Below are 16,929 nucleotides of genomic sequence, written 5' to 3'. Positions count from 1 at the left end.
ATCATTATTTTATTGATAAAAGTTTTGTTAGCTTTTCAGGTTATATATTTGAAATATTTAATAGGATTGCCTTATATTTTTTTTTTCCAAATCCTTTTTAAAATTGATTGTTGATGATATTATTTATTTATAAAGTTATCTCAATCTCATATATTAAGTCATAAGTTTTGCATATTAATTTAGTTTTACTCAAGACAATATTTTTTTAAAAAATTATTTATTATTATTGTTATTTTTTTATCATATTATTAAATTAATCAAAATTTAACATAATTATAAAATTTATCTTATTGTTTCAATTTTTTTTTTCAGGTTAAAAAGTAAATGCTGCTGCCTGTGGCGTCGCTTGGGACACCCATCTAAGTGTGTGGCTATATATATTATGAACCCTTTAAACAGAGTGACTTAACTTAACCCTATATAATAACAATCATCACCCCCATTTTAAAAAAAAATTAATTTCCTCTCCTCTTTACAATCTGTGTGCGTAAGAGAATCCCTTCCTTCTTCTTCTCCTTCTTCTTCTTGTGTTTTCTTCTTCTTCTTCTTCTTCTTCTTCTTCTTTTTTTTTTTAATTTTTTTTCTCGAGTAATTGAGTAACAGTTAGTTGTTAACTTATTTCCCATGATTCTTGTTTTGTAATTTTAATTTATTTTTCTTCCTTTTTTTGGGTGCTAAATAGATTTTATTTTTGGTTAATCTTAATAATCTAGTACAGTAAATTAATCTTTGAAATTGTCAAATATTTTTTAGTTATTCCTTGAGTTGGATTTTATTTTTAAATATTCCATGAATATAACTATTATTTATTATAATTCCAAAGACAATTGATAATTATTGTCTTGGAAGTTGATTTTGATTTTGATTTTTATTTTTGGAACAGACAATATATAAATAGATAAATAGTATATGTCATACTACCAGCGGTTAGAAGAAATGAATTACATGGCGGAAGAGGCAGAAATGGTTGATTTCGTTGACGAAATGGATGGAGGAGCAGCCGCCGCCGCCGCCGCCGCCGCTGGTGGTGTAGAAGATGTTGAAGCCGATGAATACGAGTTGGTATTTATTCTCAATTTTGTTTCTCTTTTTTTTTTTTAGTTTAGATGGAAAGGTTGTAGAATTAATTTATTTTTTGGTAAAAAATAATAAAAATAATGACCAGATTACCAAGGTTACGGATACATCATCTGGCCAAGCCAGAAACGGGCAGGACATACAGGGTATTCCCTGGGAAAGATTGAATATAAGCAGGGAAAATTACAGATCTACGAGGCTTGAGCAGTACAAGAATTATGAGAACATCCCCTTATCCGGCGAAGCTGTCGATAAGGTACTTTAATACTAATTTATATTGGTAATTGTTGATTTGCTTTCTGGGTTTTGGAATTTGTTATGATTCCTGTACTTGGTTGTTGTAGGAGTGCAAACAAATGGAGAAGGGTGGCCATTACTATGAGTTCTTTTATAATACTAGATCGGTTAAGCCCACCATTCTTCATTTTCAGGTTGGTGGATTTTGCAACTTCTGTGTCTGGATAGCAGTTTATTTTATGTACTAGTTTATGTTAGCACCGTGTCGTTTGTATTCATGCTTGTCTTGACAACGTTCTGGAATAGGGAAAGAGTGTGTAAATGTTGCTAGTCGTATATTTAGTTTGAGGACTTCTATTCTTAAATGTTAAGGTGTTAGTTTGCAAACATTTGTTTCCATGTTTATAAAGTGACTGTGTTGGTTTCCATGTTTATAAAGTGACTGTGTTGATTTGTTTCTTTGGACTGCGTGTAGTAGCAAGTTTGCTTTCAAGCCAAATTGCATGATAGCTGACTTCATTTACTTTTCTAATTATATCGCTCACTTGACTCTTGATAGCCTTTTGTTATGTTATGGTTATGCAGCTCAGGAACTTGGTCTGGGCTACTTCGAAGCACGATGTATATCTTATGTCTAATTATTCAGTCATGCACTGGTCATCCATATCTGGCAATTTGTCTGAGGTCATTGATTTTGCAGGACATGTAGCCCCTTCTGAGGTATTATGGTTATTTCCATGTTGGCTTCACAGTTGATAACAATTCTGTATGTCAAAGTATTATATGAATGAGACCTCTTATGTTTCTGAGAAAAGGTCCTTGTCAGCCTGTATGTATTTTACCATTGTGGTTCTTTTCCCCCCTATTAACTCATTTTTTTTTTTAATACAGAAACATGCTGGAAGTTTGTTAGAAGGTTTCACCCAAACTCAAATCAGCACCATAGCAGTCAAAGATAATTTTCTTGTTGCTGGGGGCTTCCACGGAGAGCTTACTTGCAAAGTGAGTTGATACCCCCCACCCCCCTCTCTTGAATGCACACACACACAAGGGTATGCACATGTACATGGGTCATAAACATTTCATCTCATCCAATTTTCTTCAATTTACCCGAACTAAAAAAGTAGTAGTTCTGACATTTAAGTTTAAACCTAGCATTATTAGCAGGTCGCGGTGCTCTTACTAGAATTTAGCAATGTTAGGACATGCCATTCACCAATTTTCAAATTTGAAGTTGGAATCTTAAATATGAACAATTCAGAATGAACTTGAGTTACGGATGGGTTTCTTTATGCTTAATAATCCCCAACCTTTTTGCTGAGTTAAGCTAAACTTGCTTGTGATATAATCACCTCAATACACTTGAGGGCATGTGAAGTACGCTGTATGATTGAGCAATGCATTGTTCTACTCCCTTGTCTGCTCTTTAGCACCATTAGGATGTTGATGAAATTGTGAAAATACAATTTTCAGGAGCTTAAGTGAACTGTGATAAATTGCAGTTCTACACTATATCAAGACTGCTCTGGTGGTGATGTCTTCATGAAAGATTGATTAGGAGTGACTCTCTGTTGTCCTCTGTCTTGTAATGCTGAATGGCTTCCATTTGATGCTTCATGCTTGCAACTGACAGTTTGTCCATTTGATGAAGTGATGAAATTGTTGATGTTGTATTTATGTGCTGAGGTTTTGGAAAGATAACGGAATGTAATTTTTAGCTCTACTTTTTCTGGGTTTTATATATCCTCTGCTCCTGCAAACAGGAAAAATAAAATAAGATGACAATTGGAATAATGAGAAGGCCAATATGCTGCTCAAACATCTTTTATGAAACTCTTTCTCTAAACAGCTATTTTATCTGCTGCAGCGTTTGGATAAACAAGGAGTTAGCTTTTGTACCCGCACTACATATGATGACAATGCCATCACGAATGCTATTGAGATATATGACAGCATGAGGTAGTAAGACTGTGTTGTATTTGCTCAGTGTCATAAATTGTTTTCAGGGATAACAGGTTGATATGGGAACTGCTTTTGCAGGGGTGGAATCCGTTTCATGTCATCCAACAATGATGGTGGTCTTAGAGAATATGACTTGGAGACATTTCAACTTTTGAATCACTTTCGTTTCCCTTGGCCAGTGAATGTAAGTTATCCTTGTTACTTGTAGCAACTTACAAGAAGCCTAATATGCATTTTCTGGTTGATTTTGTTGTTTATTGGGGACAACTTTCTCTGTGACTGCCACATGAATACTCACAGTTAGGAAGGAACACACACAGGGGAACTGCTAGCTGGGATCAAGTTTTCCTCATCAATTTCTTTTCATATACACAATAGGTGGAAGTGCAGTAATTGTAGGAGGAAGGAGGAATTAAACAATCAAAATGCATTAGAAGTCTTTGTGGAGTAGTTTATAAATGAATCAAACTGAATAGATTGCATATGAATTCTCTATCCAAAACTATTTGGAAGAGCAATAGCTGAGTTTACACTAGCATGAAAAAATAGGAATCAACAATTGCTGCAATGCAATTCACAAATGAATTGACAAATCATGCCAAATCAGTGTTGGTTGATTTTGGCTCTGTCAATTCATTTGAATTGTAATTTCAATTCATTTCATGCCAAGTAATTTCAGTTTCCAACATATGTATTGGGTTCAATGAATTCAAATTCAATTCATTTTTCCCAATTGTGAATTGTTCCAGGTGGGTCTTAACAAGGCAAGTTTTTGAAGTGTCCCTTAGGGTCCTTGATTTAGTCGTCATCTGTTGTGAAACTTGATAACTGCTATGCCTTTCTCAACTTCCCATTTGATGACTAAACTTGTTTTTTTTTTTTTACAGCACACATCAGTGAGTCCTGACCGGAGGCTAATAGCAGTTGTCGGAGATAACTTGGATGGATTGTTGGTGGATTCACAAAGCGGGAAGGTACAAGAAGTTTTCCATCTAAAGCTTTTTTTCTTAAGAGGTGTTTGGGATAGTGGTAGCGGTAGTTTTTCACAGTGTTTTTTACTTGGAAATGTATCAAAATAATTTTATTTTTTTAAAAAAAATAATTCATTTTTGATATCAACATATCAAAACAAGTCAAAAACACAGAAAAAAAACAATTTGAAGCAGAAAAAAAATCAAAATTTCATGAAACTCCGGTTGCACCACTGCCCCAAATGAGCTAATATAATTGAAATTAGAATTGCCTGTGTTTCTATTTTTCCCGGGGAGGAACTGGTTGGTTTCAAGACAGGTAAACTGCATAAAAAAACTAAATGTAAAGCATTCAATACTCCATTTGACCCTGTCAACTGTGTTATTTTTTATGTTATGTCCAGTTGGAAAATTATTTACAGAAGAGTATTATAACCTTGTTTTCCACTTGTCATCTTCCATGCTCATAATTTCTTGAATGCTGGAAGCAATTATCCCTGCCTTCAATGTGATACATTCAAGGGTCTTGCAACGGTTTCTCTAGACTGGATCTTTGTAGCTCTTGGTTTATTGTTGCCATTCGTAAATCATAATCATGTCAATGTTTTGCAGACTGTATCCACCGTGGAAGGTCACCTAGATTATTCTTTTGCATCAGCGTGGCACCCAGATGGAAATGTTTTTGCCACAGGGAACCAGGATAAGACCTGCCGAGTGTGGGATATAAGAAAGTTGTCGTCGCCTACTGCTATCCTCAAGGGAAACCTGGGTGCGGTTCGTTCAATTTGCTTTTCATCGGATGGCCAATTCATGTATGTAGCCGAACCTGCAGATTTTGTGCATGTTTATAGTACACAGGATGACTACAGGAGACGGCAAGAGATTGATTTCTTTGGTGAGATATCAGGAGTAGCTCTTAGCCCAGACGATGAATCTTTGTATATAGGAATCTGGGACCGTACTTATGCGAGCTTGCTACAGTATAACAAAAGGCATACATATGGATATCTCGATTCCTACTTGTAATTTGTATCAAAGTATCTTCTTCTTCACTAAGCATCTGCTCAAGCTTGTACCCACCTTTTTGTACTCTTCTCGTTAGGTCTGATATGAAATCAAAGATGAGGATAAAATAAGATACTCTTGGCTAGAACTTTCTTTAGAGCATGTATAGTAGTAACATTTTGATCATTACATGTAATGAGTGCTGTCGTCGTCAACTCCATTTTTCATACTTCTGCGCACACTCCATATGCGCTTCTACCCCCAACAAGACCATCTATTTCATTTTAAGTTAATTTTGTGAGATTTTGAGACAAACCCAGTAGACCCTATGGATTTTGAATCAAAAGATGGAGTTCTTACACTATGATCTGCAATTCAAAGCAATCTGCAATATCCCCAAGCAGACATTTTTTTGGGGAAAAAACCCACCAATCTTTTGTATTTTTTCCCTTCACTCGTATTTGACCAGAGTTCAAATCATTCCTTTCATTGTTATAGCCTTTGTATATCTTTAAGTTCAACGAATCTTTGACTTCCTTTGCTCTAACCTTTTGTGGTTTCCCTTTCACAAGATGTCCTCATCTTTGTATACCCAGAAGATTACTCCACTTCCCATTGAAGCTTCTCCAAAGCCAATCACCGGAAGTCCAGAGAGACAGAGAAGGATTCATTTGCACCACGACGACGACGACGGTGCTCTCCATGTTATCATCTATACTAATTTTATCAGGGAAAGTCAACTAATCCCTTGAATCGCTCTAACTAATCATGTGATTTATCTCCATTAATTTCTTGATCCATTCTTACATTATGAAAAGTCAATATGTTTCCAACAATGTAAGAATTCAATCCTAAAACAATTATAAGAGTTTATATATATATATATATATATATATATATATATATAAATACATAAATTTTTATGCTGATGATTTGCTTAAGATTTAATAGAAAAAATTTAGTCTTGACTTGAGATAAATTTTACTAGGATAACCTAGTGGTAAACGAAAAAAGAAAAAAAAAAGTAGTTAAATTAAATATTTTTTTAACCTTTACCCTTATACGTTCTCATGCATATAAATATAACAATAATAATTTAATTCTTTTTATTTTTTTTATTTTTAAGTCATATAATTAAATTATGATAAAAATAAATCATTTTATACTGTTATTTAATTTGTATTTATTTTCAAAAATAAGATAATAATTTTGTCAAAATAAATAGTTTATTTATTTTAAAATAACTGATTTTTTAAATATAATTGATTACTTTCATAAATAAAATTATTATTTATTTAATCTATTTTGAAGTTATAAAATTAAATATCTTATTTATTTAAAAAACAAATTGATGTAAAATAACTTTTGTTATTTTCCAAATAAAAAATCTCTTTAATTTTATCTCTTCCTAAATAATTTTTATTTATTTATTTATTTATTTTCATAGAAAGATATATGAAAAATGTCCAAATACAAAAAGTGAAGGATATTTTTAATTAAAAAAAAAACCGAGTATGTATAGCATGGAAAGAAATGATTGGATAAATTTTGCCCGGAATAAGCTTGCAAATGGAGCATAAACTTGGACCGGTTGCAATCGTCCATGTTCCAAATCAATGAAATTTACAATGAAAAAGCTGAACAATGTTATTTTGACCAAAAAATTAATTAAAAGATTTTTTAAAGGTTTAGATCAAGTTTCATCAAGGTGATTGTGACGTAGATCAATAAGAGTAAGTATTTTTTATTTAGAAATGTATTAAAATTATAATTTTTTATTTTTTAAAAATTATTTTTGAAATTAACATATTTAAACGATCTAAATATATATATAAAATAATTTAAAAATTTTAAAAATATTTCAATCGTGTTCCCAAACACATTCTAAATTTCATATTAACAGGTTATAAATTAACTTGTCAAAGTAAATCCTAGTTTTATATCATTAAAAAAAAAATCGTTTGTGAAAAAGGTAACACCCCACTATTTACTTATTTAAAATTTTGAAACTGAAAATAACTTATTCAAACTTTATCTAATCCTAATTAAAAAAAAAACCAAAAAATTAAGAAAGTTCATCCAAAAATTAATAAAGAATCAACAATAAAATGGGACAAAGAAAGGAAGAAATCGAAGAACTAAGCCCACACTACAATGATATGATATGATATGATATGATATGATGTGATGTGATGGGAGTGGAGCCCACATGTTGACTGAAAAATTGTTTGCAAGTCGGGGAAGAAACAGAGGGATCCCCGTGAAGAAAGTTTGGATCTTGTGAATAGTGCCCATGTTGCTTCGAAATGAACACTTGGAGTTGGAGCCTGCCTGAGCAAATTCAATTTACTTATATTATTTATATTATAATATAGGTTAATTGATTCATCTATTATTTTCTTATTTATTATTAAATTCTTTTTTTCTTTCATGTATTCTTATTTATTTGTATATGTTTTCTTTCTTATGTATTATTTTCGATACTTTTTTTTAACAAAATTACCCCTGCAAATTTAATTTTTAAGACATAAGAATAAACACTAATTTAAAAAAACTTGAGAAAGTTTGAAAAACCTAGAGAATAGAAAAGTTTTAAAAATCCCTAAAAAATAATACGTAAAAATTATACTTAAAAATTATGTATTTTCGATGCTTAATAATACTTAAAAATTATCCCATAAAAAGAGTTATTTTGAAACATCCCTAAAAAAATGAAATAACCCATAAAAAGTGTAAAAAAAATAATAATCTAAAACTAATGAAAAACTTAAAAATACATGCCCTACAAAAGCTCCTTTTTTTTTATTTTTTCTTTTACTTTTCTAAACGCTTTTATGGTTTCTAGATTTTTTTACGACTTTGAAGTTACTTTAAAATTTTTAAAATTATTATTTTTTATATCTTTTTTGGGTTATTTCTCATTCAAAAAGTAAAAAATAAAATTACACACTAGAGAAATGAATATATAAAAACATACAAAAATAAAAAATCCTCAAAAATCATATAAAAAAAATCCAAATATATAAAGATAGATATCATTAACATGTGTTAAAGTGCATACAATGAAATGCAAAGGTCTCTTTCACTTTTATCTTCCAAACTTTTTAGGATTTTTTTCCTTAAATTTTAAACTTAGTTTTTTTTTTAAATTTTATTTTTCAACATTGAATTTATTAGGTGTAAACTTCATAATTTATTTCGATTTATTTTCTATAGAGTTATCTCGGTCTCATAATTCATATCACAAGTTTTGTAGGTTAACTGTGTTGATCCATGTTATTTTTGTTATTTTTTTAAATAATTTTTTTTAACTTCCTAATTTTATATTGAATTGATTGAGAATGAAATTTTATAATTATTTTTTTAATTTATTTTCTATGAAGTTATTACATTCTCTTGATTCAAGTCGCTAGTTTTGCGGCTCGAATTTTTTTTGTCAATTTTTAATTGAATATTTATTTTTAAAAAAACTTTATACTTCAACTTCGAGTTGATTAGGAAATGAATTTTATTATTTTTTTAAAATTTTATTTTTATAGAGTTATCTCGATCTCCTAACTCAAGTTTGAGAAGTTATGCCGGGTTGACTTATATTATTTTTTGTTTTTTAATTTTTTTAATTTAATATTTCAACACTGGTTTGATTGAGAATTGGACATCATAATTATTTTTTTTATTTATTTTCTATATGTTTATCATGGTCTTATAACCCGGGTTGCGGGCCAAGCCGGTTGACTTAGGGTTTATTGTTGATTTTTTCTTAATTTCACCATCCAATATGGTTTTATTGGGAAATAAGTTTTTTCAGTTTGCGTTCTATGAGATTATCCTGATCTTATGACTTGGATCACAGATTTGATCGGTTGACTCAATGACTTTTTTTATCATGTTTAATTTTATCCTTCAATATTGAGTTGATTGATAATTGAACTTTATAATTTATTTTGATTTTTTTCTATGAATTTATTTAGGTTTCATGATTCAGGTTTAGCAAGTTAACATAAGTTAACTCAATTTATTATTTTAGTTGGATTTTACTTTTAATTTCATCCCATTAAATTATTTTTTTGATTTATTTTTCATATATAGAAATCAGGGGATTATTCATAATCCGAGGAATGTAATTGACATGTTAACCCTACCTTATTCAACTAACCTAATATGTTAAATAATATAATTTTTTTTATATTAAAAAACATGTTAAAAAGATTTCTTTTACACGGACAATAATATAGTAATACATTATTTTTAAAGGGACTGTTAAGACTTACAAATTACTAATTAAAAATTTTATATTAGAATCCGTGAAAGAACATGATTAGATTTAGACTTAAGAGAGAATATTCCCCATTAAGCATTTTTTTTTTTTTTAATTAAAAAAAAGGTACGCCTCCCCCTATGCTAACACAAGCCAAATTAATTGCAGGGCAACATTGAATATGCTGCCTACTTGTGTATTGAAAGATATGCAAGGATCTATAAACAACTTATTTTATCTTACTTGAATATAATTATTCAAATCAGTTAGAATTAAGGTACTAAACATAAAAATTGTTAATTAAATCCTCTAAAATAATTTAACATCAACATGATAATTCTAGCATGCTTTTCGTCCTTAAAGGGATAGATAATCCATTATTTATCTCAATTGGAGCTAATTAAAATAGGAGTAGAAGAGTTGCTATCACATGGATAACACATTTACTATTACACTATGTATCCTTCTAAATTCAAGGTTAAAACATCAAAGTTCAAGATTATTTTTAGTTCAAGATCCGGATCTTGAGTTGAGTGATGTTAACGAGTTGATTTAAATTATATTATAAAAAATTAAAAAATAACATTGATATGGATTTTTCAAAAAAATAAAAAAACATAATGGTTTAGTTTAAAATAAAACCTTACTCAAATTTAACATGTGAGGTGGGGGCAGGTTTTATTAAAAAAGGAAAAAAGAAGAGAGGCTAAAACATTGCAAAAGAGCCACAAACCTTAATGGTGTCAAGTTTGAGGCAAATGACGTATTTCCAGCAGCAAAAATGCAAAATAGTTGAAGCAACTAGTTGCATCTTTTACATGGACACTAACAGCTGTTTTGAAAGTTGGAACAGCAGTGTCATATGCTGATGCATTATTGAAATCTGAAACAGGAGAAGAAGGTGCTTTAAGAAACGACAAGTTTGGTCTCAGGCTCTCAGCAAAGACATGCTACACAGCTTGTAGACAAATACAAAAGACTTGGTGTGCGGTGGGAATGTGTCAGGACTCGAGATGACGAGACCCTTGCAACGTGCTGGACCTGCTGTCTTGAGCAAAATTTTAATTTACTATTTCGTATGAGGAAATAACTTCTTGCATTCCCTCTTTTAGCTTCGCACTTTGTTCACGGGATGTTTGACAAGGTGATAGCAGCAAAATTTTAATCACTACGTAGTGTACAACTGTACATATACTCCATTTGGGTAAAAAAAGAAAAAAAAATGTCTTGCCCTATCTCACCTCAGACTCACTTTCTCGTGAACACACAGTTTAACCTAACAGTCACCCATACTAGATTTCTTGTTGAGTACAGTATCTCGATATTATAGCTTATGTTTAATTTCTTGGTCTTTCCATAGCCAAGAACCAGGTAGAGAGAGTTTGAGTTTGTTAATGGCTACCCCACTAGTGATGGGCTATTCTCATTTGTTGTTATATTTGCTAGTTTCTATAGTTGTTTCTCTTGAAGGTTGCATGGGAAGTGATAGTGTACCGATACAAATCAATGATGATGTCTTCGGCTTGATTGTTTTCAAGGCAGACCTTATCGACCCATCTTCCTATCTCAGCTCATGGAACGAAGACGATGACTCACCATGTTCGTGGAAGTTCATAGAATGCAATCCGGTGAGCGGCAGAGTCTCTCAAGTCTCACTCGATGGCTTGGGATTATCAGGTAGATTAGGTAAAGGGCTCCAAAAGTTGCAGCATTTGAAGACATTATCATTGTCTCAAAACAATTTTAGCGGTGGCATTAGTCTTGAGCTTGGTTTCTTGTCAAATCTTGAAAGGCTTAACCTTAGTCACAACAGTCTTTCAGGTCTCATCCCATCTTTTCTTGACAATATGAGTTCCATTAAGTTTCTTGATCTCTCTGAAAATTCATTCTCCGGACCACTCCCAGATAATCTTTTTCGAAACTCTCAATCTCTTCGTTACCTTTCTTTAGCTGGGAATTTACTTCAAGGGCCAATTCCTAGTTCACTATTGAGCTGCTCTTCCTTGAACACTATTAATCTGTCCAACAACCATTTCTCCGGTGACCCAGATTTTAGTAGTGGGATTTGGTCATTGAAGCGGCTTCGAAAATTGGATCTTTCACACAATGAGTTTTCGGGGTCCGTGCCACAAGGGGTATCTGCCATTCACTTTTTGAAAGAGCTCCAATTACAGGGAAATCGCTTTTCCGGACCACTACCTGGAGATATTGGACTGTGCCCGCACTTGAATAGATTGGATTTAAGCCGCAATCTTTTTAGTGGAGCACTGCCAGAATCTCTTCAGAGGCTGAGTTCAATGAGCTTTTTCAGTTTATCCAAGAATATGTTGGCAGGTGAGTTCCCTCGGTGGATTGGTAGTTTGACCAATCTTGAATACTTGGACTTGTCAAGCAATGCTCTAACTGGAAGCATCCCATCATCCATTGGTGACTTGAAATCTCTGCGCTGCTTGAGTTTGTCCAATAACAAACTCTTTGGCATCATTCCCACCTCAATGGTTTCTTGCACGATGTTATCAGTGATTCGGTTGAGAGGTAACAGCTTCAATGGCAGCATACCAGAAGGCTTGTTTGATCTGGGGCTGGAGGAAGTAGATTTTTCAGACAATGGATTGGTAGGTTCAATTCCATCAGGTTCGATTACTTTCTTTTCATCTCTTCATACACTTGATCTTTCAAAGAACAATCTCACAGGACATATTCCAGCTGAAAGGGGTCTCTCATCTAATTTAAGATACTTGAATTTGTCCTGGAACAATATGGAATCAAGAATGCCACTAGAGCTTGGCTACTTTCAGAACTTGACAGTGTTGGATCTTCGAAACAGTGCTTTAGTTGGCTTAATTCCCGCTGATATATGTGAGTCTGGAAGTTTGAACATCCTTCAATTGGACGGAAACTCATTGGTGGGCCAAATTCCAGAAGAGATTGGAAATTGTTCATCACTGTATTTGCTGTAAGTCTTGCATCAATTCCACTTCAAAACTACAACTAATGCTTTATTCGATGCTTGCTTACGTACCAAATGTGAAAACCATTAATTTTATTTGCAGGAGCTTGTCCCAAAATAATTTGAGCGGTTCCATTCCCGAGTCCATTTCAAGGCTAAACAAGCTCAAGATTCTGAAGTTGGAATTCAATGAGCTGACCGGAGAGATACCGCAAGAGCTTGGAAAACTGGAGAATGTTCTGGCTGTAAATGTATCTTATAATAAGCTAGTGGGCAGGCTTCCTATTGGGGGTATATTTCCAAGTTTGGATCAAAGTGCATTGCAGGGGAATTTGGGAATTTGCTCACCGTTGTTGAAGGGGCCATGTAAGATGAATGTTCCCAAGCCTCTAGTACTAGATCCGTATGCCTATGGCAATCAAGGGGATGGTAAGAAACCAAGAAACGTGTCCTCTCACCCTGCAAGGTTCCATCATCATATGTTCCTCAGTGTTTCAACTATCATTGCAATTTCAGCAGCTATATTCATTTTGTTTGGAGTGATACTCGTAAGTCTACTAAATGTATCTGTCCGGAAGAGGCTTGCATTTGTGGACCATGCCTTGGAAAGCATGTGCTCGAGCTCTTCCAGGTCCGGAAATCTATCCACAGGCAAGCTGGTCCTGTTCGATTCGAAATCATCTCCTGATTGGATCAGCAATCCAGAAGCACTCCTTAATAAGGCTGCTGAGATAGGTCACGGAGTATTTGGAACTGTTTACAAGGTCTCATTGGGTTCAGAGGCAAGAATGGTAGCAATAAAGAAGCTCTTTACATTAAACATTATCCAATATCCTGAAGATTTTGATCGAGAAGTTCAGGTATTAGGAAAGGCAAGGCACCCAAATCTCTTATCATTAAAAGGGTATTACTGGACTCCTCAAATGCAGCTGTTGGTATCAGAATATGCACCTAATGGCAGTTTGCAAGCCAAACTCCATGAAAGGATACCGTCTGCTCCACGTCTTTCTTGGGCAAACAGATTGAAGATTGTGCTTGGAACAGCAAAGGGACTTGCACACTTGCATCATTGTTTCCGTCCACCAATCATTCACTGTGACATAAAACCAAGCAACATTCTTCTTGATGAAAATTTCAACCCAAAGATTTCGGATTTTGGACTTGCAAGGTTCTTGGCGAAGCTTGATAGGCATGTTATAAGTACTAGATTTCAGAGTGCATTAGGATATGTGGCACCAGAACTATCATGCCAGAGCTTGAGAATCAATGAGAAATGTGATATATATGGTTTTGGAATCTTGATTCTTGAGCTAATAACTGGAAGAAGGCCAGTGGAATATGGTGAAGACAATGTGCTGATACTTAAGGATCATGTGAGGTGTTTGCTTGAACAAGGTAATGTCTTTGATTGTGTTGATCCAAGCATGGGGGATTATCCTGAGGATGAGGTTCTTCCAGTGCTCAAATTGGCCCTTGTATGCACCTCTCACATACCTTCCAGCAGGCCTTCCATGGCAGAAGTGGTGCAAATATTGCAGGTCATCAAGACCCCAGTTCCACAAAGAACAGAATTTTTCTAAGAAATGAACCGTGTAAGTTATTTTAACAACTTTCTACAACATCCAAAAGCAAAGACATGTCCTTCCTTTTCTCATGATGTCTTGTTTTACCTTTTGATTTCTGAGAATTGTATTATCAGCAGCTGCTTCCTGTTTGATTTATTTCTGTTGTAAACAGTTAGTTCTTCATCCTCCCCTAATTGCATCGGTATCTCATCATCCCTTTTTTTGTGATGTTTTGAAATAAGAAAAAAAGATTTTAATATGAAAAGACAACAATAACCGTGGAGGAGTAGTTATTAAATATAAATGAATGAGAGACATTGGAGGAGGAGGAGGAGGAGGAGAGAGCAGAGAGGGAAAGATAGAGGAAAGGGAAGATAATTGATGAAAATAGGTTTTTAAGATAAGAGTTACGCTTTAATGTGTATTTTAATGTGTATGACTATAGTAATTAGCTTTAGTTTTGGTTTTGTTAAGGTCTAGGGTTTGAAGTTTATGTTTTGTGTTAATTAATGGATTAATTGAAGTTTTATAGGTTGATTGTTATGAATTAAATGTTAGGGGTTAGTCGTTATGATTATTTGAGGTGTCAATTGGATTTTTAGAAATCTTTTTTCTTGGAAAGACTGGTGGATTGAGAATTTGGAATCCCGATCAACTGGTTTATCTGCATCGGTCGACCGATTGACTTGTTTGGCTTCGATCGACTAGTGGGTCAGTTTCAATAGACCGATTGGCCTGAAGGATTTTGGTTCACTGGTTGGTAGGTTTCGGTCAACCGGTTAACGTAAAATAAGTGTTAATTATAAACATAAGTCAAACTTGTATATATTCCTCATTATCATATATATTTTATGCTTATGATTAACCCTTATTGTTCGGTGCAAGTTCTTGTGAAACTCTCCTGTAAAAGGATAAGTTTCACCTGAAAAGTATAAGCCAAACTTGGACACACACACACACACACCATAAGTTGAATAGAAAGTTAAAAACAATATTATAAAGTTCAGTACATGGTGTTATTACACCTGAGAATGATCTAAAGATCTGACCATAGATTTCCAGCTGATATAATGAATTTGAAAACTGAATAAATTTCTGATGTAAATGAAGAGGCAAGTCAAGGAATAACAAGATCCTCTAACAACGACACAGAGCATACTTAATTTTGCATAAATGTAAAATTATACAAAAATAAAAATAATAAATACAATAGAACAATGAGATTTTAAAAGAATCTTACATAAATTTGTATAGAAATTCAGTACAAGAGATATTGGTTATAAATGAGTGTTTACAGAGAAGATTTTTTTTTTCAATAAAATTTTTTTAATGTATTTTTTCTCTTCCTGCCCTTTGAAGCTCATGAGGTTTCCTTATATAATGTATCTATAATGGAAGAGGCTAAAAGATCTTTTAAAAAGCTCAACATTTTTTTTGGCGCGTTGTAGTTGATCATGTGTTCTTGTTCCCTATGATCAAGAAACGACAATATTGGAAATTGTCTTTGAATTTCTTGAGGTTTTTCTTTATTGTTTTCTTACTCACTGACATTTATCTTGTCATTTGTATCATTAGGAGACTTTGTAGAAAAATACCAAAAACAATGGATATGAAAAAAGAGTTTGAAAATGGAAAAAACTAGGCCTAGAAGAAAAGCTCAAAACAAGTGAGCCTAAAAGAAAAAAGACCTTGAAAATATATTTTTTTATGGATTTTGTAAAGATGGCAAGATGTCATAGTAATTATTTTCATTTTCATTACTTAAAGGAGTATATGATCTTAAAAATAATGAGGCTGAAGAAGAGGAAAACATAAATTCTCTTTTTCCACTATCCAATAGTTGTTTCATGACCTCGAAATATTGTTCTTTGGATTTGGCAGTTGCCAAGAGTGCTGATGCATGAGCTTTTTGAGCGAGGAAAAAGGATTGAGACTGGTCTTGTAGAGGTGGTGGTTTTTTAATGCCATGTCTGTTGTTTGAAGAAAGCCATAACATTACAACAAATTCAGACCTTTTATTTTCTACCGCAAAAGAGTCCCACCATTTGACTTTGTATTTTCTGATCAAAATTACATGAGTATTTTGGTCATTGTAATCAAAGTACTATGAGCATACCCAAGGCACAAAGAATTTGAAACATATCATAAGCATTTGGGGAAATTTCTTTTCCCTCTCTATGCCCCTGAAATTTTGTTTGAAAAGTTTATAGCCTTTTTCAACCACGGGATATGAGTAAAGGAGTTCAGTAATGTAACCAAAGCAATCCCATCATTGATGGAACTAATTTGGTAGTTTTGTAGTATTGATTGAGTTATCAAAATAAAATAGTCAAGAATGACTTCCTTTAAAGTTTTGGAAAAAGAAAGCATTAAACTATGCATGTTGGTAGTCCAGTAGGAATAAGTTTGACAATGGTTATGTAATTTGGAAAAAGAAAGCATTAAACTATGCATTTTGGTAGTCCAGTAGGAATAAGTTTGACAATGGTTATGTAATTTGGTTTGGAAGTTGATAGGAAAACGGATCCCATCGAATCCCATGATGAAGAGGTTGTTTCCAATCAGTTAGATGGAGGACATCTTTGATGATACCGGTGGAATAGGCTAGTTTAGTATGATGTTGTTTGAGGTTAAAATGTTTAAATTTTACTAAACCTGTAATTTCAAGGATGACCATGTAATAAGCATGGGGTTTTGTAGTGTTCCAAGATTTGAAGTATCACCCTAAAAAAAAGTTTTTTGTAGTTGTGACAAGAGAATCGGGCTGGTAAAACCAATTTTCAATAGTTTAAGCATTTTGAAAATTGTTTTTGATGAAATATTCATATTTTGGTTTTGAAGATGTTTTCATGAAATTGGTTTGGGAAAATGAAAGATTTGCAAATTGAAGCAAAAGTTTTTTAG

At 33.0% G+C, this 16,929-nt stretch overlaps 2 protein-coding genes across 3 annotated transcripts; both read left to right on the top strand.

Annotated features, from left to right (window-relative positions):
* The first annotated feature begins 337 nt into the window (after positions 1-337).
* LOC133690626 (uncharacterized WD repeat-containing protein C2A9.03-like) lies at positions 338-5,467 on the top strand. Of its 2 annotated transcripts, none has more exons than XM_062110859.1 (10): positions 338-483; positions 884-1,062; positions 1,166-1,333; positions 1,422-1,508; positions 1,900-2,034; positions 2,206-2,316; positions 3,182-3,273; positions 3,355-3,460; positions 4,164-4,250; positions 4,860-5,467. In XM_062110859.1, the coding sequence occupies exons 2-10, from the start codon at positions 910-912 to the stop codon at positions 5,271-5,273; spliced, it is 1,353 nt and encodes a 450-aa protein (XP_061966843.1). In that variant the 5' UTR covers positions 338-483; positions 884-909; the 3' UTR covers positions 5,274-5,467. The 2 variants fall into 2 exon arrangements, with proteins under 2 accessions (XP_061966843.1, XP_061966844.1); XM_062110860.1 differs by having other exon boundaries at positions 395-487.
* Positions 5,468-10,559: 5,092 nt separating this feature from the next.
* Positions 10,560-14,238, top strand: LOC133692383 (probably inactive leucine-rich repeat receptor-like protein kinase At3g28040). Its single transcript, XM_062113278.1, has 2 exons — positions 10,560-12,466; positions 12,564-14,238. The coding sequence occupies exons 1-2, from the start codon at positions 10,905-10,907 to the stop codon at positions 14,038-14,040; spliced, it is 3,039 nt and encodes a 1,012-aa protein (XP_061969262.1). The 5' UTR covers positions 10,560-10,904; the 3' UTR covers positions 14,041-14,238.
* Positions 14,239-16,929: the final 2,691 nt, after the last annotated feature.

The sequence above is a fragment of the Populus nigra genome, chromosome 4 (assembly GCF_951802175.1).
Source record: "Populus nigra chromosome 4, ddPopNigr1.1, whole genome shotgun sequence".
NCBI lineage: Eukaryota > Viridiplantae > Streptophyta > Magnoliopsida > Malpighiales > Salicaceae > Populus > Populus nigra.
This window is presented reverse-complemented; position numbering and strand designations above follow the sequence as displayed.